At 36.1% G+C, this 25,894-nt stretch overlaps 1 protein-coding gene across 1 annotated transcript in view; it reads right to left on the bottom strand.

The window, feature by feature from the left end:
• Window positions 1–515: 515 nt before the first annotated feature.
• The window catches only part of LOC145249644 (histone deacetylase complex subunit SAP18-like), a 26,797-nt gene continuing 1,418 nt past the window's right edge, over window positions 516–25,894 (bottom strand). Inside the window, exons 2-3 of the mRNA XM_080111407.1 lie at window positions 6,491–6,597; window positions 516–885 (exon numbers count right to left, since the gene is read on the bottom strand). Of these exons, the coding sequence (XP_079967533.1) occupies window positions 603–885; window positions 6,491–6,597 (390 nt within the window). The 3' untranslated portion in view covers window positions 516–602. The remainder of the gene's footprint in view (window positions 886–6,490; window positions 6,598–25,894) is intronic.

Below are 25,894 nucleotides of genomic sequence, written 5' to 3' on the forward strand. Positions count from 1 at the left end.
GAGCACATAAAAATAATAAAATTCCACAAAAGGCTACAGGAATATCATAGAAAGGTATTTCAGTCTACATAGCTTACTATCTAGAAAAATGGGCCACTATGCAGTTTACAATTTCTCCATCAGATACTATTCATATGATGCCATCAGTCATGCAGATGTGTTATCCAGACTCGTGGATATGCAAACCAAAGCAAAAGAGTATGAAGAGGTTATTTCAGCATTATCAGTGGAATCAAGCCACAACAAAATCCTTCATAATGAAGCTTAAAAAAAAGATCATGAGAGCTTATAATAGTAAAGCTTAAAGTGGCGATTTTAAATGGAATATGATTTCCATCTAAAGATATTTCGATATCTAAAAAGGTAGACAACTTTTTGTATCATGGCATTGTTTTAAGGTTTTAAATAACTGATAAATAAATACAATTATTTTTGAAAGAAATAATAAACATAGTCGGTGCTGTGTTATAGGGATTTAGTTTTTAGAAGAAATAGTCAAATAAAAAAAAAAAAAATAGAAATGCAGAAATTTTATTTTATTGTAAATGAAATGAAATGTGTTATGAGAAAAACTTGAGAATAAAAAGAGACGTGTTACTATCTCAATATGGCCGTCCTCTCCGTGACATAGGAAGTGGTCCAGAGCGAGGTGGAGAAATAGCAATGTCCAAATAATCACCGATTGTAAATTTTTTACTGGCCAAAGTAACATTATCATCTGCCCCACGGTGACCAGAACATGTTGTACCTATTTCTTGAAGTCGGTACATTTGTTGACGAAGATCAGGATATACCATAGCAAAATCAAAGTAAGTTCCTTTTCGTCTCGCATCAGGATTTACTTCTTTGACAAGACCAGTCAATTCCTTTAAAGTAGCATCCATCCTAAAAAGTTAAAAACAAAAAGTCACATAAGTAAACAGAAAACTACATTGAACAGAATAGTTTAACAAATTGGATGAATAATGCTTCATAAAGGTTGATGAAAATAAAAATATTCATTCCAGCTTATCTGGATCAGCTGACAAAAACATTAAATATGAAATACACATAAAGTGTGTAATTCTATATATATATATATATATATATATATATATATAATAAAGCAGCAGTTTATCAGATTATTCATCCACTACTCTTTGGCTTTTTAAGAGACTCCTATACATGTGTATATCTAATTCTGACTGCTAAACATATGAAGGAAAGTGACAATTTAAAAAATTTTCTGCAATATTTTGTATAAATATTAAAGTGTGTATTTTTATTATTATATTTTATAGTTTCAAACAATTACTTTGACAACATCAAAATAAAATATTTAAAATAACATGTTTATTAAATTACGTTTGTGGAACTTTAGTTCAAATACTTTGGATAGTTTTTTCTGTTACATTTTCTTTTTCATCTTTTGCAATAGTTGGTGAATTGTGATTTAAGTTATCTTCGTGCTGCTCATTTTGATATTTAAGGGAACAGCGAGGATACTAAAAAGAGCTCTTGGTTGGTTTCAATAAAAAGCGGGGCAATGTTGGCAGCTGGTTTGGCTGCCCCATACCCAGCATTACAATCTTCAAAGGAAGAAAAATGAAAAAAAAAAAAAATATTCAAGTCTCTTTTCTTTCTTAATTTGCAGTCTTCAATTACATCTTCCATCTGCTAAAATCTGAAATTCCAAAATTTTGAGAAAACTGAACATTTTCATCACTTAATATTCTACCTAAAGTGAAAACTTGATCTTGGTACACTTTCTGCAACCAACTACAAATTAGTCAAACATATTCTAATCGATTGTAAAAAATATAAGAATACCAGTAAAAAATACCATCAAGCACCAAACATCACAATGATGCTACTGGAAAATGTGCCAATCTTTCAAATAATTGTTTATCTGAAGACTTATAAGTCTCTTCAAGTTTTGATAGGAGAACTTAAAATTACACTTAAATAACACCCCCTCCCTCCGACTTTATTAAATGACAATTGTAGAAATACATTGTAAATTATAAAATAACACAATAAAGCAAAAATTCCTAATTTCATATTGTGAACATGAATTAAGAAAATTCTAATCTCTCTCTCTCTCTCTCTCCACCAAGCAACAACACTGGTTAAGATAAAATAACTTTAATTTGAATAAATTGATCAAAAATCACAAGAGCTAATTTTTTTAGATGAGATAGTCATGAATCCTTTGAGAATAGCTAAACTTAGCCTCAGATATTACTTTCTCTCTCTCTCTCTCTCTTGCAGGCATTTCTAGCTTTTCTGTAGGATGTTTTGTCAATCAAATAATCATGATAAAATACATTGACAATTGAAACAGAAAATCAAAAATACTTTTTTTATATTGTGAAATACAGAAAAAATATTTCATGTCGTATGTGGAATTAATGCCTCATTATGTAAAGTTTACTCCATAATATCAGCTAATAAAAAACGGGGAAAATGACTAGAAAAAAAAATTACCTCTCCATTTTTTTTAAATTTATATTTTACAAAATAAAGTTTTGATTTTCACATATATGCATGCCTTTTCAACCACAAAAATATTGTTGAGATTTTTTTAGCTTTTAAATTTTTATGTAAACTCAAATTCAGAGGCAACAAATCAAGCAAACAGAGAGGGGAGGGAGGAATATTTGATGAATGCATGGAGGAAGAAACTCGGTAAAGCAAAGAAAAAGTAAATATTAATAAAACAAAATCGGATTTTTTAAAATTTTGTTTTCGTTTATGTTATAGAGCAATTTTTGGGGTTCTTTCCCAGAATTCCCCCCATATTAAAAAACAAAAATAAAAAAAATCTCTGATGTACGTATTGAGAAAATAATAAAAAAGCGGCAAAGTTAAGACTATGTTGCTTTTTTATTATTTCCTCTGACCTTCCTTTACTGCATTATGTAGTTCCTGTTCTGTACAGAATTGTTTTTTTTTTTATATTTTCTATCCCTCTTCTCCGGTATTATATATTTCTTGGTCATTCTTGACACTGAATGTTCTTAAATGCCATTATTTTACCTGTTGGAGACAAGGCTATCTTTAGCATTTGTCGGAGAGTGATAGTATAAAAAAAAACAAAAAAAACATCCTACAGAAAAGCTAGAAATGCCTGCAAGAGAGAGAAAGTAATATCTGAGGCTAAGTTTAGCTATTCTCAAAGGATTCATGACTATCTCATCTCAAAAAATTAGCTCTTGTGATTTTTGACGAATCTATAATAAGTGACAAATCTGTTATTCCTCCTCCTTTTAATGGTCTCCAGGTCATTTCATCTTCTAATAATAAGGCTTGTCTTTTTGTTGACAATTATTCTATCGATGATTCTGATTTTCCTTAGAAACTGATTAGTCTCTTGATTCCATAATTATTACTTTAAAGATGGTTGTTAGAAGTCTTGCTGGTCTTACCAGTCTAAGGCTTCCGGTCCAGATTTGGTTCCTGTTATTCTCAAACATTGTGCTTCTGAACTTTCTTCTATCCTCTCAAAATTATCCAATCTGTTCATCTCGGTCCAATTTCCCTTCTTATTGGAAGCATTCCTTTATCGTCTTTATCTTCAAAAATGCTGCTGATCAGTCTGACCCAACTAAATAGTTCTGTTAGTCTTCTCTCTGTTATTAGCAAAGTTTTTGATAAGTTAGAAAGTCTGCGCCTCTTTAGCAATGTTTAGTATGGCTTTCATGGTTTTTGTTCAAAAGTTGATCTGTAACCCCTAGCGGGCAGCTCAGATGCACAGGCTTGGGGTTGAGATGCAGCTGTAGCCGATACCTGTGGCGTCACCCGTGTTTTTGTCTAGTGGTCGAATTCGTCTCCGTCGTCCGCTCTCTGGTTCCACTTTTGAATCAGCTTCCAAACGGTCACCTGGGCTGTCTGAGAAATATATTGCATTCAACCATGGCATTTTCAAATACAGAAAATGTCAAAGCTTAATTGGCTTTTCTTAACAAAAAGAAAAAAAGAATTGATTATTGCCTTCGACTTTACAAATGATAGTTACATGCTGGCCTAATCATGCAAGCACTGGGGATGACAATTTTCTTTTTTTTTTTGCCAAGCACTTTGTTTTCTCTATTGTCAGTATGCGGGGGGGGGGGGATCAGCTGACAGAAACATGTATGAGAACTTGTCGTTCCTCACCTCCTTTTATCAATATCAGCTGGCTGTAACCCCCCCCCCAAACCTCTCCAAATATGCCCACAAGTGGGGGCCAAGCCTTTGTTCGGAAGGGAGAGGGGGGGGGCAGTAAAGGCCTGCTAAACCCTGACCGCTTGGTCAGAAAACAATAAAAAGTGACCTTTACATTTATTGAAGCAAAAGAAAAAGGAAGACATTTTCCTCCCATCTTCTCTCCACCCACCTCTCTCTCAACACTCAGTAAGGAGATAACTGTCCCCTCACCAGGAATATGAGCCGTCCAATTAACACAATGTTCTGCCACACATGCCAGCTTCAATCGCTGGGCAAAGGAGAGTCCATCTGTTAAATTTCAGAATTATTTTTATGACTTCATTCTGGCAGCATTTTAGTATCCATTCCTGGGGTGGGGTGGGGGGGTATCATTTTGATTATCCATCAAGAAACAGCCGTATTCTGTTTAAAACAACATCAAACAATCATCATGATCATTAGAGTCCAGCCATGCAAATTTCCCTGAATTCATGTCAATGGGGCCACCCAGACTACAACTAGCAAGGTCTCCCAGCATCGCCCGGTCCCCATCAAGTCACAGATCTATTAACTGTTATAATTGAATGGATCTGTTGATTTATGGATAATTCAGGTCAAGGTAGGGTCATTGTGCTTGATATTTCAAAGGTGTTCAGCAGTGTGGCATCCTGGACTTCTACATAAACTTTAAAGTTATAGTATTGTGTTCTTGATATTATTAGGTTTTTCTTTCTGATTGAAGTTTGCGAGTAACTCTGGATGGTGTCTATTTTGCTGGTGCTCTTCAGGGCTCTAATTCTAAGCCAAACACCACCTCTTTTCTATATAAATAACCTGAGAGAATATTATTCAGAAAGTTAACATTTATGCTGATGACACCCTCTATTCTGGCATTGCTTCTCACCTTTCTTCCTTAGATCAGTTGAAATATGCAGCTGATCTAGAAGTTGACCTGGGTTCAGTTATGGATTAGAGTAAGAAATGGCTTGTTTCATTTAATCCTGTTAAGACTCAGCTATTGTCTTTTAATCGTAGGTGTGTCCCTTATCTTCTTGAGATTTTTATGGATGGCTCTGCTCTTGATGAGAAATCGACTAAAACTTCTTGGTCGATTTCTCATTAAATCTTTCTTGTAGTTCATATATTAAATCTATTGCTCTTTCTGCTGCTCGTAAAATCAGTTCTCTCCATCGCTTCAAACACTTTCTCACACCCGATGTTATCTCTACAAATCTATCAGACTATGTATGGAGTACTGGTGTCACATTTGGGCTGATGAATCTCTGTTCCACTGGAAGATTCTTGACAAATTGCAGAAACATATCTGTAATTTGATTGGCCCCATCCTTCTCCACTGTAACCTCTCTCTCACAGACATGATGTTGCTAGCCTCAGTATTTTCTATAAATACTATTATGGCATGTGTTCTGAAGAATTGTCTGATCTATTCCTTGATTCAGGTGACTCGCTGTTCTAGAAATTTCCATTAATTTGCTGGTTTAATACTTCATTTTAACACAGCTTCCTATTCGAGTAGCCTCTTTCCAAGAACGGCAAAATTGTGAAACTCTCTTCCAGCTGTTTTCCTTCTACCTATACACTTGGTCTTTTCAAGATTAATGCCAATAGGTATCTCCTGTCTTTGCAATAATCATTCCATTCTTGTTAGCTCCTTATATCAAGTGGTTTTATTACTTGACCTGAACAATTTCAATTAAAAGATTTTTTAAATCACATTTGATCAAGTAGTTTTATTTCTAAGAAAATTCAACTTCATGAATAAGTAAAAAAGGACTGTCTCATGATGCTTTCTTGAAAAAACAAGAGCAAATATCTCCACAATAATTTAAACTTGTGAGATCAGTCTTGTATTGCCTATGATTTCCCATTAATCACTTTTAAAAATAATTTTTTTTATGAAAATAAAACTACTTGATCCATTTATGTGATTTTTGGAATATGAACTTTTCATTCAGTGATGGATATGTACATCATACAGATTGTTCTGTATTTTTGTTTTTTTAATTCTGGACAACCACCATTCATTTTTATTCAATTCCATTAATAGCAAAAATAAATAAATCCAATGTAATTATCAAAGTAACATCAACACAAAGTGCATACACTTGATGTCTCATTATTCTTGATGGATCTTGTCTGCAAGGCAGTGTTGAATTGAAACCGGTTGAAAATTTGTACAAACAACAAACATGGTCGTTTGTGAAAAGTTACACATTGTATATTTTTTTACAATGCATAAAAAAGTCACTAATTTTTAGTCTAATGGACATGAAAATAAATAGTGAACCGGATTGCAACTTACCATGTGTATATTTGAAGTTCATTGGATGGAGTTTGTCCTCTCAGATATTCGTTTAAAGGATGATGACGTCCTGTGTTGCAAAAAACACGCAGAAGAAGAGGACACGTCTGAAAGGAAAAGCATTTTACGTCACAAGATGTGAAATGAATTTTAATATTAACTTTTAATTATTTGCAATTTTCGCACTGTTATTCTCATATTGGTTGTTGTTTAAAGAGAAGAGAGGCTCGACTGTGTATATGTCACTCACAGGACGATATTTTGATTCAACTAAATCGACTTTTGGTAAGATAGAGTTATCAGTTGGTAAAAGGGCATAATGCCCAAAACTCTTCATTTCTACCAAAGTAAGAAGAAAATGGTGAAAGGTGAAAATCAGTGCTAGATCAACAATTTCATTGCGATGAGCAAATATGGACACAATGGTTGAGGAAGTAATTACAGCAGCTGATCTAGGTTTTTTAAGATACCTTAAAATATTTAATCACTGAAATCGTAAAAAAATTTTTTTTCTAAAACAAAAAAATTAATGACTGCTTAGTCAAGAAAAGGAAGCAATGTGCACTGACCTTAAGTTGTGGAAGAATTGCTCTCTTCCACGACATGTAAGTCAGTTAATGTAGTGTCTCACCAGGCAAAGAATTGGTAGATTCAGAAGTAATTTCCTGGCGAGCAGAGAACACAACTAATATCTAAGAAAAAAACTAAAAGGAGTGAGAATATTTCCTCTCATAGCTAAAAGATCATGTGATTAACCATCACATGATCTGGAAAAAAACATTAAAACTGCTGATAACGCAACAATGTCTTTTTGTCAGTAAGCAAGTGCACACCGATCTCCTTCTCTTTTGAGCAATCATTAATCCTTTTCTTCATACAATCCCCAAGAAAAGGGAAAAAAAGAAAATGAAGGAAAACAAAAAATATAAAGGTGTGCACTTAAGATCGTTAACATGTTAGTATTTCTTTTTTTATACCTAGGACAAAGCCAAATGACATCTTCATTGGAATGTTGATTGAAGATGTGGATCAGAATGTTGATGATGTAAAGAGAGAAGCTTGGTTTTAGATGCATTAAAAGTAACCAGCCACTCCTTTCCCCATTGTACTACGTGCTCAAGATCAGAGGAGAGAGAATTGGAGAGAACTTGGTCGTTTACGGTCTTAGATGTGCTACCATAAATGGTAGTGTCGTCAGCATAAATGTCTACAAATAATGTAAGGATGTGATTTGGGAGATCATTAATGTAGATCAGGAAAAGAGTTGGGCACAGGATGGACCCATGAGGGACACCAGCATTAATACTGTGGGCTTCTGATTTTTGCCCCTCAACTACTACTCTTATGAACCTATCAGAAAGAAATGATTTAATAATTGAGAAGACATTTCCAGCTATACCATAGCTAGAGATCTTGTGAAGTAAACCTTTATGCCATACCCTATCAAAGGCCTTAGATATGTCAAGAGCAATTGCCCTAGAAAGGTTGCCTCCGTCGAGATTTGCTAATCCTATGCGATATAACTGTAAGCACATCTGCTGTAGATCTAGCAGAACGGAAACCATATTGAGTGTCACTAAGAAGGTTATTTTTGTTGAGATGGTTAATTACTTCTGTATTTAACACAGATTCCAGCAACTTACTCATGACGCACAGAAGACTTATTGGCCTGTACTGAGAGGGGGATGAGCGATCACCTGAATTCTTAAATACAGGGCATACTGATGAAATTTTCCAGGGTGGTGGGAAACTATTCTCCTTAAGACAACGTTTAAACAGTTTTGTAAGTATGGGCGCTAGTTCAGGTTGAAGTTTTTTGAGTACTATAATTGGAATACCGTCAGGGCCAGTTGCTTTACTGGAATCAAGGTTTTTGATTAGTTTGGCAACATCACGTACAGATATACGTATATCACATAGCGTGTTTTCTGATACAGGAAGAAATATTGGGGGTTGGCGGCCTTGGTCGCAAAGGGTAGAATTAGCTGCAAAGTTCTTGGCAAATAGTTTGGCTTTGTCTGATGCTGACGAGATTACCTCAGGTCCATTGATGATAGTTGGGATAGAGCACACACTTCTGTTCAGGATTCTGTTTGCTATTTGCCAAAAATGGTGGGAACCAAGCCGCTGCTCAGCTACTTTGGACTTGACGGATTGAGCATACAACTCTCTTGTGTTCTTTATTACTTTCTTACAATGGTTGCTGGCAGTCCTGAAAGCGACTTTAGTTTCCATACATCTATTACGTTGGAAGCAGTGGGAAAAGTGATTTCTGTGCGCAATGGCAGCAGCACATTCTGGAGAGAAGCATGGCTGGCTGTTAGGTTTTTGCTGGAACTTTTTCGAGGGTATGAAACGGTCTATACCTACAATTAACCATTCGGTTAGGTCTGATACTATAGAGGACACATCCTTTTTAAACATGGAATGATATAAATGTATGGAAGCTATTCCAGTCAGCCTTAGTGTATCGATATACTGTACGATGGAGAGGTACGTCTGGGGACTTACTGCATTTCATTTTTATCTTAATTGATACAACAGAGTGGTCGGAAGATCCAAGAGGAGACAGAACAGAAACTGAACATAGTTCAGGGCAAGTTGCGAGAAAAAGGTCTAGTAGGCTCGCATACTGGCCGTTATTGTCGGGCACACGGGTGGGTTCCTGAACAATCTGAGTGAGGTCATAGGCAATGGAGAAATCATGACAGAACCTCCCCTCATCTTGTTTGAGTGGATCAACCATACGACGTTGTGAACATTGAAGTCTCCACATACGTGAATGTTAGCTGAAGGATAAGCAGATAGGACTTGGTCAATTTTCTCAGATATGCTTTTAAAGATAGTAATTCCGCTGTTGTGGGGGCGATAGAGAGTAATGCAGTAGTGTGAGCTAAAACAACCCGGAAGCACATATAGGGTAAGTTAGGATCTTCTCTGGAGATGTCCCTACCACATGGAAAGCCATCTTTAATATAGGCACATATTCCATGCCCATGGCGATCAGATTTAGAAGTTAAGTTAGAGTATCCTTTAATTGCGAACTCTTCTAGGGAAATAGCCTGTCCAATGCCAGTTTCCCTTAAAAATAAAAGGTCTGGTTTAGTCGCCTGTAATTGGGTTTCAACCTCCAGAAGGTTAGAACGTAGACCCCTGATGTTGGAGAAGGACACATGGTAGTAGGGGTCTACATTGGAAGTTGGAGAACCGGGTTTAATCGTGTATTTTTTCTTGAAACTTGTCATGATGAAATTTTGGAATTTGTGGACTAGGTCGTCAGATTTACTTAGAGCAGAACAGGAAGGGGAAACTAAGAGAGAAAAAAAAACAAAGAATTTTTTTTTTTTGTAGCTCATGATAAGGTAAAGCCGTAACAATTACCCACTAATATGGCATCGAGAGGCCCCACCAGAAGCTACTGCATGGTCCAGAATCCATTCACCAAATGGCAATACAGCAGCCCCAGTACTTTGCACCTGCTGATAGGACAGCTTCCTTAGTGGTTAATCCAAGGTTCGGGTCCCTGACTATCAGGCGGATAACGTCAGCCCAGACAAAACGTTTACCTCCAGCACCCTTACTAGTGACATGGCTACAAGGATAGACATAGAAACAGAAAATTTACGCCATCTCTGCCAACTGTTCGACAAAAACCTGCCAACCTAGAAAACAGCTTTTTCTTCTCCCTTTGTCAGAAAAATCACTCATTTAAAATGAGGACTGAGGGACAAATAAGGAGAAGCGAGAGTAACAGGAGCTGCCGATAACGCATCCACAATGCGTTTTCTACTCTCCATTAAAAAAAAAAAAAAAAGATTCTCCTCTCACGAACTAAACAGTACAATTTCGTAATCTATTTTTGCAATCAACTTGGTAGATAAACAAACATTTATGGACGAGAAAAAAGCTATAAGTAACGTTATAAGTAATTACGAGATAAGATGGAAGCAGGAATTAAGGGGTGGGGGCTGAAAAGGATAATATAATGGATTGAGTCTATGCAATATTTAAGATCAACTCGGTAGATAAATAAACATTTATGGACGAGAAAAAAGCTAGCATTTAATAAAACAGAAATACATAAATTAAATACTGAAATAAAATGTAGTTATTAATATTTGAATCTAAAAATAAAAAGTACGATTAATATAAAAGTCACTTATCTCAAGAAAAACATTTCCGTCTCCAAAATGCAAACTGTAGAGAAGAATTTAAGTTTTAACAGCATTCAAAAGACTTCTTTTTTTTTTTTTTTAAATTAATCGTTAAAAGAAAAGCGTGATTTTATTCTGGACTTTAGCTAGTCACGTTTTAAGAAACTTGCGATATAAAAGAAAAGCGGATGGGGGGGGGCTTCCGAAAATTCATTATCTAGATACTTCTCTCCCACACACCTCCAACCCAGGGCAAGAAAAGTGGAATGGGGCAGAACTTGATTGGACAGAATCAATTATGGCTCAACATTAACCTTTTAAATAACTGATCAGTGCCTTCTAGAAATGTCTTTGCATTATTGCAGTTAATAGCAGTCAGAATGCCCTACAGGTTCGTAAACTGCACCAATGCCACGCAGAAAAGCAAACCTAATGAGAAATTGGCAGTCTTCGCGACTTCAATACCAGCGATATTGTTTTCCATAATGTGGCATTTAGTTGTTCTACCTAACCATTTCCCTGTGGATTATAGGCAATTGTGCAGCTCATTACACAAATATTTCTATGCAAAAAAAATGTTAGTTCTGTTAGCATTACAAGCATATGCTGTATTTTTGTGGACATCACCAATATTACACACCTAATGTGCTTCAACAAGTCATATCTTATTTATTTTATCAATTTAAAAAAAAATTACATTGCCGGAAAGAGAATAGAATAAGCATTCCAATGATGTTAATTTATTTTTCTTTTATGCTCCAAGTTAAAAATCTAAAAAAAAAAACGGTAAAAAATGACAGCAAAAAAGGAAACTGTTTTTTCAATGTTTACATTTCATAAATTACGTTTGGATACATATGCACTGGGTCAAATTTAATTGGATATGGCTGAAATTTTACAGGCTATATAAGCATAGAAATCCATCTTTACTGGACTTTGATTTATATTTTTACTACCACAGGAAGCAAAGTTACAACCGAACAAAGTTGACAAAGAATATTTCAAAATTGATAAGACAAATCAGTACATATCATCTATTTTCATATAGATAATAGTTTCAGAATTATTTTCATGTATAATATGTAAATATTTGATAATTATTAATTGTGCGGAAATTTCTTTAAAATGTTATCTTTTATAGAAATTCAAATTCAGTTGGGGAAAACGGCTTGCTATGCGCCCAGCTGTCTAAAGAATAATAAAAAAAACTTTTTTCTACTTTCAAAACAAAAGCAGAAAAATCAGTTTAATTTTTGATTCTGAGTTTGTCAATTTAAAAAAATTATTTTCAAGTTTTTCAAATTTGATTTCCAAACAATACTATTTTGTTGTTTTTAACGCTTTTGGTACACATGTACTAAAAGCATTAAAAAACAACAAAATGTACTAAGTACATGCGTTTCTGTTATTGTATTTATAACTTCTTACTTGTACTTAAGATAGAATTTTGTTTTTTAATGGTAAAAAAATATATATATAACAAATAAAAAGTACTTGTGCACTTATGCTACCATGCTGAAATAACATTATTTAGAAACCCATTCTTAACATGGGGAAGGAAGTGTTTTGTTAACTATTCTGTATTAACAATAAAATATATTGTGAAACTTGAATTTATTTTTAACTCATTGTCAAGACCATTTTTTTTTAATCTGTAAAACAAACCAGTTTTGTTTTTTAACTGAAGATATCTAAATAATAATAATTAAGCAGTTTGATAAAGAATTTCATTGTGATGCATTTTGTAAATTTTGACCTTGTTTCCACCTTAACATTTTTCTTTAAAATGACTACCTTTTCAGGTTTTCAGATATGCTAAAAGCAAATATAACATTTAAATTTTCTGCAAATAAGTAGCTTTCCGGATATTAAGCAATGTCATTTCTTATGTTATTGCTGGTGGCCATCTTGGTATGTGCGTTTGTGCATAGTTTCTTGGGGTTACGTTTGCACACTCACGCAAAATGCGATATTCGTTTTCAGCATACCCTAAAACCTATAAAAGTAATCATTTTAAATGTTAAGGTAGAAACAAGGTAAAAAATTACTATTTTATTTCTTTGTTTACATAGTTGAATTTTCAGTAAAACAACAGAATAGAAATGACGAAAATTACCATCAACTGATGAATATATAGTTGTTGCTTATCAGAATTCCTAGTATCCTGGTACTGTGAAAGCTACATCAAGGATTCATGTAGAGTACGGTTTATGGTTGCATCTCAGAAAATAGGAGTATATTTTGGGCCAGATAGAGAGGATTTACAAAATTGAAAATTGGACTGGTCCCAAAATGCATAAGTTCTTGTCGACTATAGGAATTTCTATCTTTTACAGAAATCTAAAATCTATATGATTCGATTTATTTCTGAGATTAATTCATATCTACTCAATTTTTTTTTTTCTTTGAAGGGAGTAGTAGATACCGGCCATGAATGCTCTTTAGGCATTCAATGGCTACACCCAAGATCAAGCTCTCCTTTGGTGAGGAGGCAGGAAAATGCCTATTCTCAATAAAGCTATATTTAAACACCACTATAATACTTAGTTTTGTTCATGAATAGACACACCCACTGTATGATACCATGCGCCAGTTTAAAAAAAAATTGGAATTTGTACATCTTAATTTATAATTCATGGCTTATGGTAAAGAGATACATCAGATTTGACTGCATAATCAGAAAGAGCACACAATTTTACATAAGAGTGCCAAGTTTTATGAGAATAGCTTGAAAAATAAATAAATGGTAGCGAAATTACTGAATTTCTTGAAATGTTGAGGTCCGTAATTTAGTCCACTTTTTCTAAAGAAAAATGTCCACGGAAAAGCCTAAATTTTGGCAGTTAAAATTCTCATAACTTTTGAACTACTGATGGTATTTGCATAATTCAAACGGTTTTAAGCATCTTTTACATAGCTCTTTTCATGTAAGTTGATAAAATAACAATTATCTAAAAAGAAAAAAAATCAACTTGTAATGCTAGTTCTGTTAAAAGGAATGATGGATGGCTCTCTGTCAGAGTGAATAAAGGAAGGCATGCCAAACATGAATATTCGTCAAGTCAGGGGACCTTTAAAGTCAACAATTAAGGGTTCAAATGGTTGTGTCGCTTGACAAGCTTAAAATTAGTGGGATGAAAAAAATTGCAGTTTTAATTCTGCACAGAGGGAACAGTTCCCAATAGTTTGTTTTTTTACATGGTAGTCACCACTTATCAAGGCCCGGAAGCTACTCGGGGATAAGGGTTATTGCGTGTATGGGATAATATCATAGTAAATATTAGTAATAGAGATTTGATAAAGTGTCTTACTTAAGAGGGCAGTTTATTAGGAATTTGTTTATGTTGGACTTGAAGACATCCAAGTTGTAGTCAGGTGGGAAACAGGCAAACGAAAAGAGTTCCACAGGCATGCACTTCTAAGAAAGAAGCTTTGTTCGTGGAATCTACATTTTGATTTAGGCACAGATAAAGAATGGGGAAAATTATTGACAGTGACTTCAGCTAGACGGGTGTTTTTCGTGAAAGATTGGCGAGGGGGGACCAGAGATTGGAGCTCAGATTAGCATTTGCCATGGAAATAACGATAAAACAAACACAGGCTCGCAACATCTCTTCTGTGGGAGAGAGGTTGTAGGGAAAAGAAAAAGCCATCCTCCACTAAGCCACAAAGTCTACTTTGTACTCTGTCAAGGCAGGATAGGCTGTTTTTAGCAGCTCCTGTCCAGATGTGGCAGCAGTATTCCATCCTTGGACGTACTTGGATTTTATATAGATAGAAAATTGCATCAGTAGTGAGATATCTCCTGGAGCGGTAGAAGGATCCTACCATCTTTCCAGCGACCTTGGCAACAGACTTGATGTACGTGTGTCACCCCCTTCAGCCGGTCAGTTGAGACGATCGTCGATCTCAGAATTCTTCCACTCCAATTACGGCAGCCTGAAAATGACCCGACTCTGGCGGTTTGCAGCTCACTATTTTCGTCCTTCCAGTGACCACTGCCGGTGATAATTCTTAGCCGTTTTAATGTTGCTGGTATGGGTAGTGACAGAATTATCAGTTGATCGTCTAAATTTATACTCCGGACTTGTCGTTGTGTACCCGCTTACCGGCGAACATCGCCGATAAGAGAGCCGTGGATTTTAGTGTGGTGAAAAAGGAAATTAAAATGATTCCACACACGAATAAACAATTAATCTGGGTTTATTCACAATAATAATGGTCTAATAATATTTCAGAGTTTGAAGGAAGTTGGCTGTAGCTATTTTAAAACGGTAGCTTGTGACTCGAGTTCGGATAAGTTTTTCGGCCATTGGAGATACGTGTTTTAAGTCAAAAGCCCTCTCTGCCCGACTTTAACACCATCTGAATTCGCCAAAATCGAATTCTCTCCTTTTTCTCTCTTCTCTTCTCTGTGTTCGAGGAATATATACATATCCATCAATGCCCTTTAAACATCACGAGTTTGTATTTGTTTACAACAAGAAAACTTGCCTGTCATCAGCTTTCAAACCTTGTTTTCTAAAATAAACAACCGCCTGTCATTTCATCTCGAATTCTGTGTTTCAAAATAAACAGCCAGCTCACTCCAAACTCTGACCGTTACAACAATAAGTATCTCTTGACATACTTTTTCCTTTGTTTTGTTCTAACCACAGAGTCATTTGATCGTCCTATTTTTTGTTCTTTTTGCTCTTTCTCTACAACGGCATATCAACCCCATAACTTGGTTACACGTGTTCCATTTCAGGTCAGGAGTAAAGGTCAATCCCAGAAGCTTATCAAAACATGGAGCCTCCCCTAGATGAGAGCCATCCATTTCAACTGATGCCAGATGTAGATCAGAGCATTGATGATGTAAAAATAGGAGCTTGGTTTTAGATGCATTAAAAGTAATCAGCCACCACTTCGCTCACTGTATCACGCACTCAAGATCAGAGGAGAGAGAATCAGAGAGAACTTTGTCATTTCTTTGATGTATTGCCATAGATGGTCGTGTCATCAGCATAGATGTCAACGAATGATTTAAGTATGTGTTTCAGGAGATCATTGATGTAGATCAGGAAGAGAGTTGGACCCCTGAGGGACTCCAGCATTAATATTGTGGGCCTCTGATTTCTGCCCATCAACCACTACTCTTATTAGCCTATCAGAGAGAAATTATTAATGATTGAGAAAACATTTCCAGTTATACCGTAGCTGGAAATCTTGTGAAGTAGGCCTTTATACCATACCCTATCAAAGGTCTTTGATATGTCAAAAGCAATTGCCCTAGAAACGAAGCCTTTATTGAAAGATTCGCTAATCCTATGAGATATAACCATTACATCTCTGCTGTCGATCTAGCAGAACGGAAACCATATTGTATGTCACTAAGATGGTTAACTACTTCTCCATTTAATATGGATTCCAGCAACTTACTTATGACACACAGGAGGCTTATTGATCTGTACTGAAAGGGAGATGACTTTTCACCTGAATTCTTAAATACAGGGCATACTGATGAGGTTTTCCAGGGTGTTGGGAAGCACTTCTCCTTAAGGCAATGCTTAAACAGTTTTGTAAGTATGGGAGCAAGTTCTGGTTGAAGCTTTTTCAACACTATAATTGGAATGCCATCAGAAACAGTTGCTTTACTGGAATCAAGGTTCTTGATTAGCTTGGCGGCCTCATGCAGAGATATTTGTATGTTGCATAGCGTGTTGTCTGTTATAGGAGGAAATACGGGGAGTTGATGGCCTTCGTCGCATAGAGTAGAATTAGCTGCAAAGTTTTTGGCAAATAGTTTGGCCTTGGCTGATGCTGACAAGATGATCTCAAGTCCATTGATGATGGTTGGGATAGAACGCATGCTTCTGTTCAGGATCCTGTTTGCTATTTGCCAAAACTGGAGGGAACCAAGCCGCTGCTCAGCTACTTTGGATTTAACGGACTGAGCATATAGCTCTCTTGCATTTTTTATTACTCTTTTACGGTGGTTGCTGGCAGTCCTGAAAGCAGCTTTAGTCTCAGTACATCTATTACATTGGTAGCTATGGAAAAAGTGATTTCTCTGCGCAATGGCAGCAGCACATTCTAGGGAAAACCATGGATGGCTGTTAGGTTTTTGTTGGAATTTTTTGGATGGTATGAATCGGTCTATGCCTACAATTAACCATTCGGTCAGGTCTGATACTATAGAGGACACATCCTTTTTAAACATGGAATGCAGAGGTAGATCAGATATAAATGTACGGAAGCTCTGCCAGTCAGCCGTAGAGTATTGATATACAGTATGGTAGAGAGGTAAGTCTGAAGACTTATTACATTTCGTTTTTATCTTAACTGATACAACCGAGTGGTCAGAAGAGATATAACGGAACATGAACATAGATCAGGGGAAGTTGTGAGAAAAAAGTCTAGAAGGCTTGCATACTGACCAGTAGTATCGGGCACATGGGTGGGTTCGTGAACAATCTAGGTGAGGTCATAGGCAATGACGAAATCATGACAGAACCTCCCCTCATCTGTCTTTTTCGAGTGGGTCAGCCATTCCACATTGTGAACATTGAAGTCACCACAAATGTGAATGTTAGCCGAAGGATGAGCAGACGGGATGTGGTCAATTTTCTCAGATATACTCTTAAAGATAGTAACTCCACTGTTGTGGGGACGATAGAGGTCAAATATAAATGCAGTGGTGTAAGCAAGTGCAATCCAGAAGCACATATAAGGTAAATTAGGGTCTTCTCTGGAGATATCCCTACCACACGGGAAGCCATCTTTAATGTAGGCACATATTCCATGCCCATGGCGATCTTGGGGGTCAGATTTAGATGCTAAGTTAGAGTATCCTTTAATTATGAACTCATCTAGGGAAGTGGTCGGCCCTATGCCAGTTTCGCTAAGGAAGAATATGTCCGGTTTCGCCTCCTGTAATTGGAAGGTCCGAATGTAGACCCCTGATGTTGGAGAAGGAGACATGGTAGTAGATGTCTACATTGGAGGATGGGGTTCTAGGTTTATTTACGTCTTTTTTCTGGAGATATTTCATGTTGAGGTTTTGGGATTTGTACATTATTGTTAATACGCTTGTTCTTTAAATAAACCTCAACTTGATTGTTCTTATTTTTACTGTTGTTCCACGACAACAGATTGTTGTGTCGTGGAACAACAGTGAAAATAAGAACAATCAAGTTGAGGTTCGGTTAAGGAACAAGTGTATTAACAATAATGTACAAAGATAGGAAAGCGTGTATATCTGCTGGGCACTCGGTTAGCAGTTGAAGTGCAGTCACATCTCTCTTCGACAGACTTGGTTAGAGCAGGACAGAGAGGAAAAGTAAAAGAGAAAAAGACAGGAAAATTGTTTTTTATATAAATACCTGTCATAGCAAAGAAAAAAATGCTTGTCAGCTAAAAAATATTTTTCTTAAATACCCGTCATAACTTATGAATATATCAACTGACCCCCACCCTCCGATCAAAATAAAAACATTTATTTTGATAAAAACATTGTTTCATTGAATTCTTTTTCCACCAATATATATCTTTTTTTGATTGACGTTACACCCCAAACAAGGGTTACTTATTCATGCAGGGCTACTTATTTGGGACCAGATTTTGAAGGATACTATCTAGGGAGTTGGGCAGTAAGATGTCTCCACATTGCACTTGAATTTCTACATGTCAATAAAGTCAGGGAAGCAGGGGCTCAGGAGGTAATTCCAAAGTGCAGCAGTTTGAGGGAAAAAGCTACTCAAATAGAAGGCTTTACGTCATCTAAGGATCTCTACAGTGAGGGGGTGGGATTTTGTTGCTCGTCGGGTTTGGCGGGGATTTTGTCAGCAAGGGGGTACTAGTGATCGGAGTTCATCAGAGCACTTGCCATTGAAATACTTGTAAAACAAGCACAAGGATGCTACGATGGGAGAGAGGTTAGAGTTTTGTTGATAGTTCAAGACCTACAAGGTGGGCGACTCCTTTTTGACCTGTCCAGGAGCAAGAGACTAGTGGTAGATGCACCAGCCCAGATGTGGCAACAATACTCCACGCATGGGCAAATTGTGGCTTGTAGAGATACTCTCAGGTTTGAGTAGCCTTTTAGCACAGTAGAGAGAGCCTACCTTCCTTGCAGCAATTTCCTCAATGTATTTGTTCGTCAAATATCCTCGAAAGAGAAAGGAAGGTTATGCCAACGTACAAAATAAGACATTCGTGTGAGGCCTGGTTGGCACAATAAAACATGCACGTCTTGTAGACTGGTTGAATTAGTTAAAGAGCAAACCGCTCAAGTATCTGCGGCTGCATTATCTTGAACAGTATATTACATCAAATGTAAAGGCTGACAGTTCGATTCTCCAACGTTCTACTTTCTCATTCTTTATTTTGCTTGAGTGTTTCAGGTCATACATGAAAGATACTGAGCGTTAGTCTGTAATAATTTTAAGTGCAGAACCGATAATGTAGTGACGCCATTTACGCACTGCTTCGATGATGGCATGAGCTTCTTTTTCGACCAAAGAGTAATGTTGCTCGCTGACTGAAAGAGATCGGAAAAAAAAGCAACTGGGCGGCCATTCTGATTGAGTGGAAGCCAGGGTAACATCCGAATCGTCAATTTCTATGGTAATTGGGTATGGTGGGGTCAATTGTCATCTACATCAATGATCTCCCAAAACACATACTAAAATCTTTCGTTGACATCTATGCTGATGACACGACCATCTATGGCAACACATCAAAGGCTGTAAATGATGATGTTCTCTCTGATTCACTCTCCTCTGATCTTGAGTGCGTGGTACAGTGGGGAAAGAGGTGGCTGGTTACCTTTAATGCATCTAAGATATGAATAAGTGAATGTGTCTGTGTATGTGTGTACATTTTCCAACACAATAACTGTCAATTTTCAGTCTACAGACTCGAAATTTGATATACAGGATAGTCAGATTTAGGAAAATCTTTGTAATCCATCAAGATCAAGCTCCTATCTCTACATCATAAACGCTCTGATCCCCATCTGGCATCAATTGAAATGGATGGCTCTCGTCTAAGGGAGGTCCCAGGCTTTGATAAGCTCCTGAGTTTGGACAAAGCCCCATCATCATCTCATGTTAAATGTAGTTTTCTAAATTTGCATGGGGAGTTTTCTTGAACAAAGGCATATTTTCATTATCAAATATGTAAGTAAAAATATATGAGTATTTGTGAAAAATGTTCAAATTATGGGAAAATTATTTGTAATAAACACAAAATTATTTGTAATAAACACAAAATTATTTGTAATAAACATAAAATTTTTTGTAATAAACATAAAATTCTTATAATAAAAAAAATTTGGTGCTTGTTAAAATACAGTTGATAAATCGATTTTTTTAAATATGCTGTTTTAAGCAAAAACAATATTATATACTCAATTGTCATGCTGAAAATAATAATAATAATAATATATATATATATATATATATATATATATATATATATAAAAATAAAAGTTACAATAAGTTTACTACGGTAATCAAAATGGTAAACTTATCTTGTGCTTCCTTTTTTAAAATTAAATATGTTTTTAACTCTTTTTCAAGATGTCTTAACATATTTTATTAATCATTTGTTCATATATATATATATATATATATATAAAGTGAATGTGTCTGTGTATGTGTGTACATTTTCCAACACAATAACTGTCAATTTTCAGTCTACAGACTCGAAATTTGATATACAGGATAGTCAGATTTAGGAAAATCTTTGTAATCCATTTTCAGCCAGAAATTTGGCTGTTAAGGGGGTCAAAGTTCAACGATTTGATCTACCAAACTCATCTGCCAACTTTGGATATAAACACTTGAAATTTTAGATATAGGTTCCTTGGACATGGATCTAACTTAATAACTTGATTTGAGTCCAAAACAATAAATGTTAAGGGGTCATAATAGGGGTCAAAGTTCAAAAAATTAACCGCTTTTTTTTTTTTGCTCAGTATACACCTCGAAACACTCGCGCAACGCCGGGCTGAAATGCTAATATTGAATAAAAATACAAATCTATATATCTATAAAAAGTGAAAGTGTCTGTCTGTGTGTCTGTGTGTACATTTCCCTACCAAATAACTGTCAATTTTCAGTCTACAGACTCGAAATTTGATATACAGGGTATTAAGATTTGGGAAAATCTCTGTGATCCATTTTCGGCCAGAAATTTGGTTGTTAAGGGGTTAAAGTTCAACGATTTGACCTTTGAGAACTCTACCAAACTCATCCTCCAATTTTGGATGTAAACACTTGAAATTTAAGATATAGGTTCCTTGGACATGGATCTAACTTAATAACTTGATTTGAACCCAAAACAAATGTTAAGGGGTCATAATAGAGGTCAAAGTTTTTAAAAAATTGAACTCTGTGGTCTCTACCAAATTACTCAGACAATTTCTGGTCTAAACATCTGAAATTTTACATAAAGGGTATTCAGAGATAGGGCAAGTTTTTTAATCAGTTTGGGTCGAAAATTTGAGCTACCAATATATAAATGTATGTATGTCTGTTTGCATGTCTGCCTAAAACTTTCGACAAGATCAGTATCATTTTGAAGCTCGACTCTTCAGACAACAAATATCGAAAAATTGGCTAAAAACATTAATTTCTTCACCCTCAACTGGGCACTTTTCTACATGGAGGGGTCGCTTTTTTCGCCGATATTTTTGCAAGTCATCCCTTCTTTTCGATTGTCTAGCCTTAATTAAAACGTACATCACTTCCAGTTTGACAGTGATCGTAACAGCAAAGACGTCACTTTTTTTTCCCCGTTCTTTTCCTCCTTCACAGTACGGGTTCGAGCCTGCCTTCCTACTACCACTTTTTTTTTTTTTTGCTCAACATAACTCCAAACACCCGGGCAACGCAGGGCTGAAATGCTAGTATATACAAAAATTACGAAAAATCAAGTATAAATTTATTTCTAGTTAAAAGTAATTTTTACAGAAAATTGGATAAAATCGCATTTTCTTAGACATTAAGCAGCAGGAGACTACAAAGGGGCATAACTACAGGAGGCTACAAAGGGGCATAACTCCAAAAAGAATATTTTAGATTATTTGTGTCAGGGCTGCAATATTTGTTGTATTTATTGATAGACTTCTTTTTTTTTTTTACTAAAAACACAATAGCAATTGTTCTCCTCGCTGAATTTTCACAATTTTTGGATATATTACTATTTTCAACATGACAAGTACGTAATATTGTTTTTGCTTAAAACAATATATTTAAAAAATTGATCTGTATAAAATAATCAGTTTGATTTTCTTATGTGTTGACCTAAAATACACAGGGAACTGATTTTCACCACTGACCACTTTCTTCTGAATTATTTCTTAGTCAGATAAATAAAAAAATAAGTAAAATATATAATTAGCAAAGATGTAATTAGCATCAAATGGTTAATCAATTTTAGATTTGAAAAATCTAAATCATAATTTGTAAAATTCTTTATTTCAATTTCATAATAATTATTACTTCCATGTTTTTTTGTGGCCAAAATTCAACATAAACATTGTTACAAGCACAATTTCTTGGATTTTATTACCATATTAAAAATAAGGGACTTTTATTTTTCAATCTTTCAAATGATTTTTTTTTTTTTACTCACATTCACCCCAACCCTAACAAGGCAAATCGCCACTTGGATGTAACGGGCTACTATTTGGGACCATGCCTAGGAAAGATTAACAGATGCTGGTTTACATTACATTTAATCTTCTGCAAATTATTACAGTCAGGGAAGCAAGTAGCAGGAAGGAAATTCCAAAGTCTAGTTGTTCGAGGAAAGAAACTATTAGAATAGAAAGTTTTCTGGCATTTAGAGACCTCAACAGTGAAGGGGTGAGATTTTGTTGCTAAGCGGGTTTGTCAGGGATATGTACGTGTAGGGGGCACAAATGCAAAGAGTTCATCACAGCCACAGAGATGCAATATTGGGCGATAGGACAGGGGTTGGAGCTTAGTTGACAAAGTGGGACCTATTAGATTGGAAACTCTTTTCTGAACCCTAACCCTATGCAAGAAGGAGAGGCTAGTGGTGGATGCACCAGCCCAGATGTGGCAACAATACTCCATAAATGGGCGAATAGTGGCTTCGTAGAGGTACAGGACACTCTCAGGTGTGAAGTTTTCTAGTTCGATAAAGGGAACTCAACTGCTTTGCAGCAGCCTTCACAATGTACTTAAAGTATTTGTTCCAGTCCATATTGCCCGTGAATGTTAGGCCGAGAAGTTTGGAACAAAGAATTCTCAGGTAGGGTGTTATTTGTCATGGATATAAGTGGTTGGAGAGATATCTTGTAATTGTTAAAACAGCTTAGTCTCACTAGCATTAAATGTCACCCTCCATTTGCAGCCCCATTCCACTAAGATCTGGAGGTCATTTTCTAATGATTTTACCATTGTCTTAGATTTATGTAAATTCGTTCTTCCCTTATGCATGTTATAGAATGTTGTATCATCAGAAAATATACTCATCTCGGACACAATATTATCAGGGAGGTCATTTATTAATATCAAGAATAATAGTGGTTTAAGGATCAACCTCTGAGGCACTCTCGCATTAATGTTATGCTGCTTGGATGTGCATCCATCAATCACAACCTGGATGGTCCTATTGTCTAAGGATCTAATTATATTTAGTATGCATCCAGTTATACCATATGATTTAATTTTCATTAGCAGTCCTTCATGCCAAACTTTGTCAAAGGCCTTGGATATATCAAAGGCTACAGCGCTGGCTTTACCTGCCTTATCCAGTACATGGTATATGCATTCAGAGATGATTTAAAATATCTGCAGTAGAACAGTATTGTCTGAGTCCATACTGTTTGTCAGAGAGAAGATTTGCTTTTGAGAGGTGGTTGACTAGTTTATTAATTAAGGTCTCAAAGAGTTCAGGAAAGAGAGGAAGGAGACTGATAGGGCAATAATTGAGAGTCAATCCTTTCACCAGGATTCTTGTACACTGGCACCACTGAGGCCATCTTCCAGCTATTAAGGAAGCAAGATTCAGCAAGGCATTTATTGTAGAGCTTGGAAAGTATGGGGGCTGGCTCAGCTGAGCATTGCTTAATTAGTATAGCAGGGATGAGATCAAGCCCACATGCTTTGGAGTTTTTTATATCGCGGACATGAAAAGAGGTGATTTTTACATCATCTAGTGTGGATTCAGTCTGCACAGAGAAATTTGGGAGGATGTTGTTTGTTGGCTCAAAGGTGGAGTTGGAGGCGAATTGCCAGGCAAGCATTTCTACCTTCTGGTTGTTGGACAGTGGAGGAATTACTGATTGCTCTTTATTCACTATACTAGAGTTTCCAGAAATCATGAGTTCGAGACATCTTTTGTGATTCTATGCATTCTTTGAGTATTTCAGCATGCTTTTTTTTTTGGCTATCACTATTTTACTCTTACAACGATTTCTAGTATCTTTGAATTTTTGCCGATTTGTATTTGACTTATGACGTCCGAACCGGCGGAATGCATGCTGTCTTTGTGCAGCTGCCATTGCACGATTTGTAGTGAACCATGAGGGTGAGTGGGGTTTGCTATAATGCTTTCATGTGGGAACATGTGCTTCAATGCTCACTTTGCACAATTCAATTGTCTCATCAGCATACTGTTCAGCAAGGAGAGAGAAGATATCGGTCCATGGCGCATCTCTGCATTCTGATGGCTTCCCAGTCAGCCCTTTTGTAGTACCTTGTTGCTTTGAGCAATGGCTCCTCACCTTAGGGTTAGGATTTAAGTGTGATGTCAACTGATACCACTAGGTGGTCTGTGTTTCCAAGTGAACTGTGGACATTAATCACACAATCCTCAGGTACTGTGGTGAGGAATAAGTCTAGAAGTGAAGCCTGCTGGGGTTTAAGATCTGGTAGGAGGGTTGGGAACATTAGTGTGAGGGTATGGGCTACAGAGAAGCTATAAGTAGAGCATCCAGCTGCATCTGTACAACCTGAGAAACCAAGCCAATTTTAATGGTGGACATTAAAGTCACCTAACGAATGTGAGAGTACTACATCTATACTATCAGAGACATGATCGATTAGGGACGAGTAAGAACAGTAGAGAAAATATAACTAACGCAGTAATGAAAGGCTAGTCGAAAGCACATAAAAGCCTGGTCATCCGATTCAAGATGTTGCCCTCTAGTTAAAGGGAGGGTGTTATGAATATAGACTCCAAGCTCGTACATGTATCTATCCGAGTCCTTACGGCAGAGAGGGAGGTATCCTGTCATGTTAAAATAGTTGGAGGGGATTGAGGAGTGTAAGTTTGGTTCACTTCATTCTAAGATATCCGGAGAGTTTACTAAGAGGCAAGACTCTACATCATCTAGATTAATTCTAAGTCCATGGATATTTGTGAAAGCGAGCCTCAAATGATGATATAATACTAATTTTATGATATAATACTTTTCATACACGTTTCGAACTTTATTTATATCATGTACTCTTAAATAAAAAATAATTTTTGGCACTTGTTTAGTTTAATCAAGACATTAATAAATGAAAATATTGGAAAAAAATTATATTTACGTACCGGTTATGGAATAAAGTTTTCATACAAAAAAACATCACTTAATTTGATCAAGTAATTTTTTTTTTACAGAGAAAAACTGGTCCATTTTTACAACATGCCCCAGTGTATTATAAGCACCCTCAACCTCGAAAGCAGTTCTTAACATAGGGCGGTTGGGGGGGGGTTTATTCCGAAAGCCGTTCTAAACATGGGAAGGTTGGGGTGCTTATAATACACTGGGGCACGTCGTAAAAATTGACCGGAAAATCAAACTTTAATGAGATCGATCAGTGATCGATTCGATCACATTGCGGCTATCCTATTTATTTCGCGGATGAGTAGGGGGGGGCGCCAAGGGAGATAACTCCAATCACCGCTTAAAGTTTGTCAAAATTTGACAAGATTATTTTGAAACATGGGCAAAAAAAATACCTAGATAAATATTTTAGGGTACTTGTACAGTTTAGTCAAGACATTAAAAAATGAAAATACCGAAAAAAGTTTAAATTGTATGTATCCGTTATAGAATGAAATTCTCCGGAAAAAAATTTCACTTAATTTTATCAAGTAGTTTTCTTTTACAGCGGAAAAACACGTTTTTATGAGAGCGCGCTGAAGGCGGCCATCTTGAATTTAAAAAAAAAATTGTTTGAATTTTAGAAATGCCAAAGGGAGATAACTCCAGTTAAAGCACTGACACTCCTTCCCATCT

This window comes from Euprymna scolopes, chromosome 28 (assembly GCF_053919585.1).
Source record: "Euprymna scolopes isolate OS-2025 chromosome 28, ASM5391958v1, whole genome shotgun sequence".
Classification (NCBI taxonomy): Eukaryota; Metazoa; Mollusca; class Cephalopoda; order Sepiida; family Sepiolidae; genus Euprymna; species Euprymna scolopes.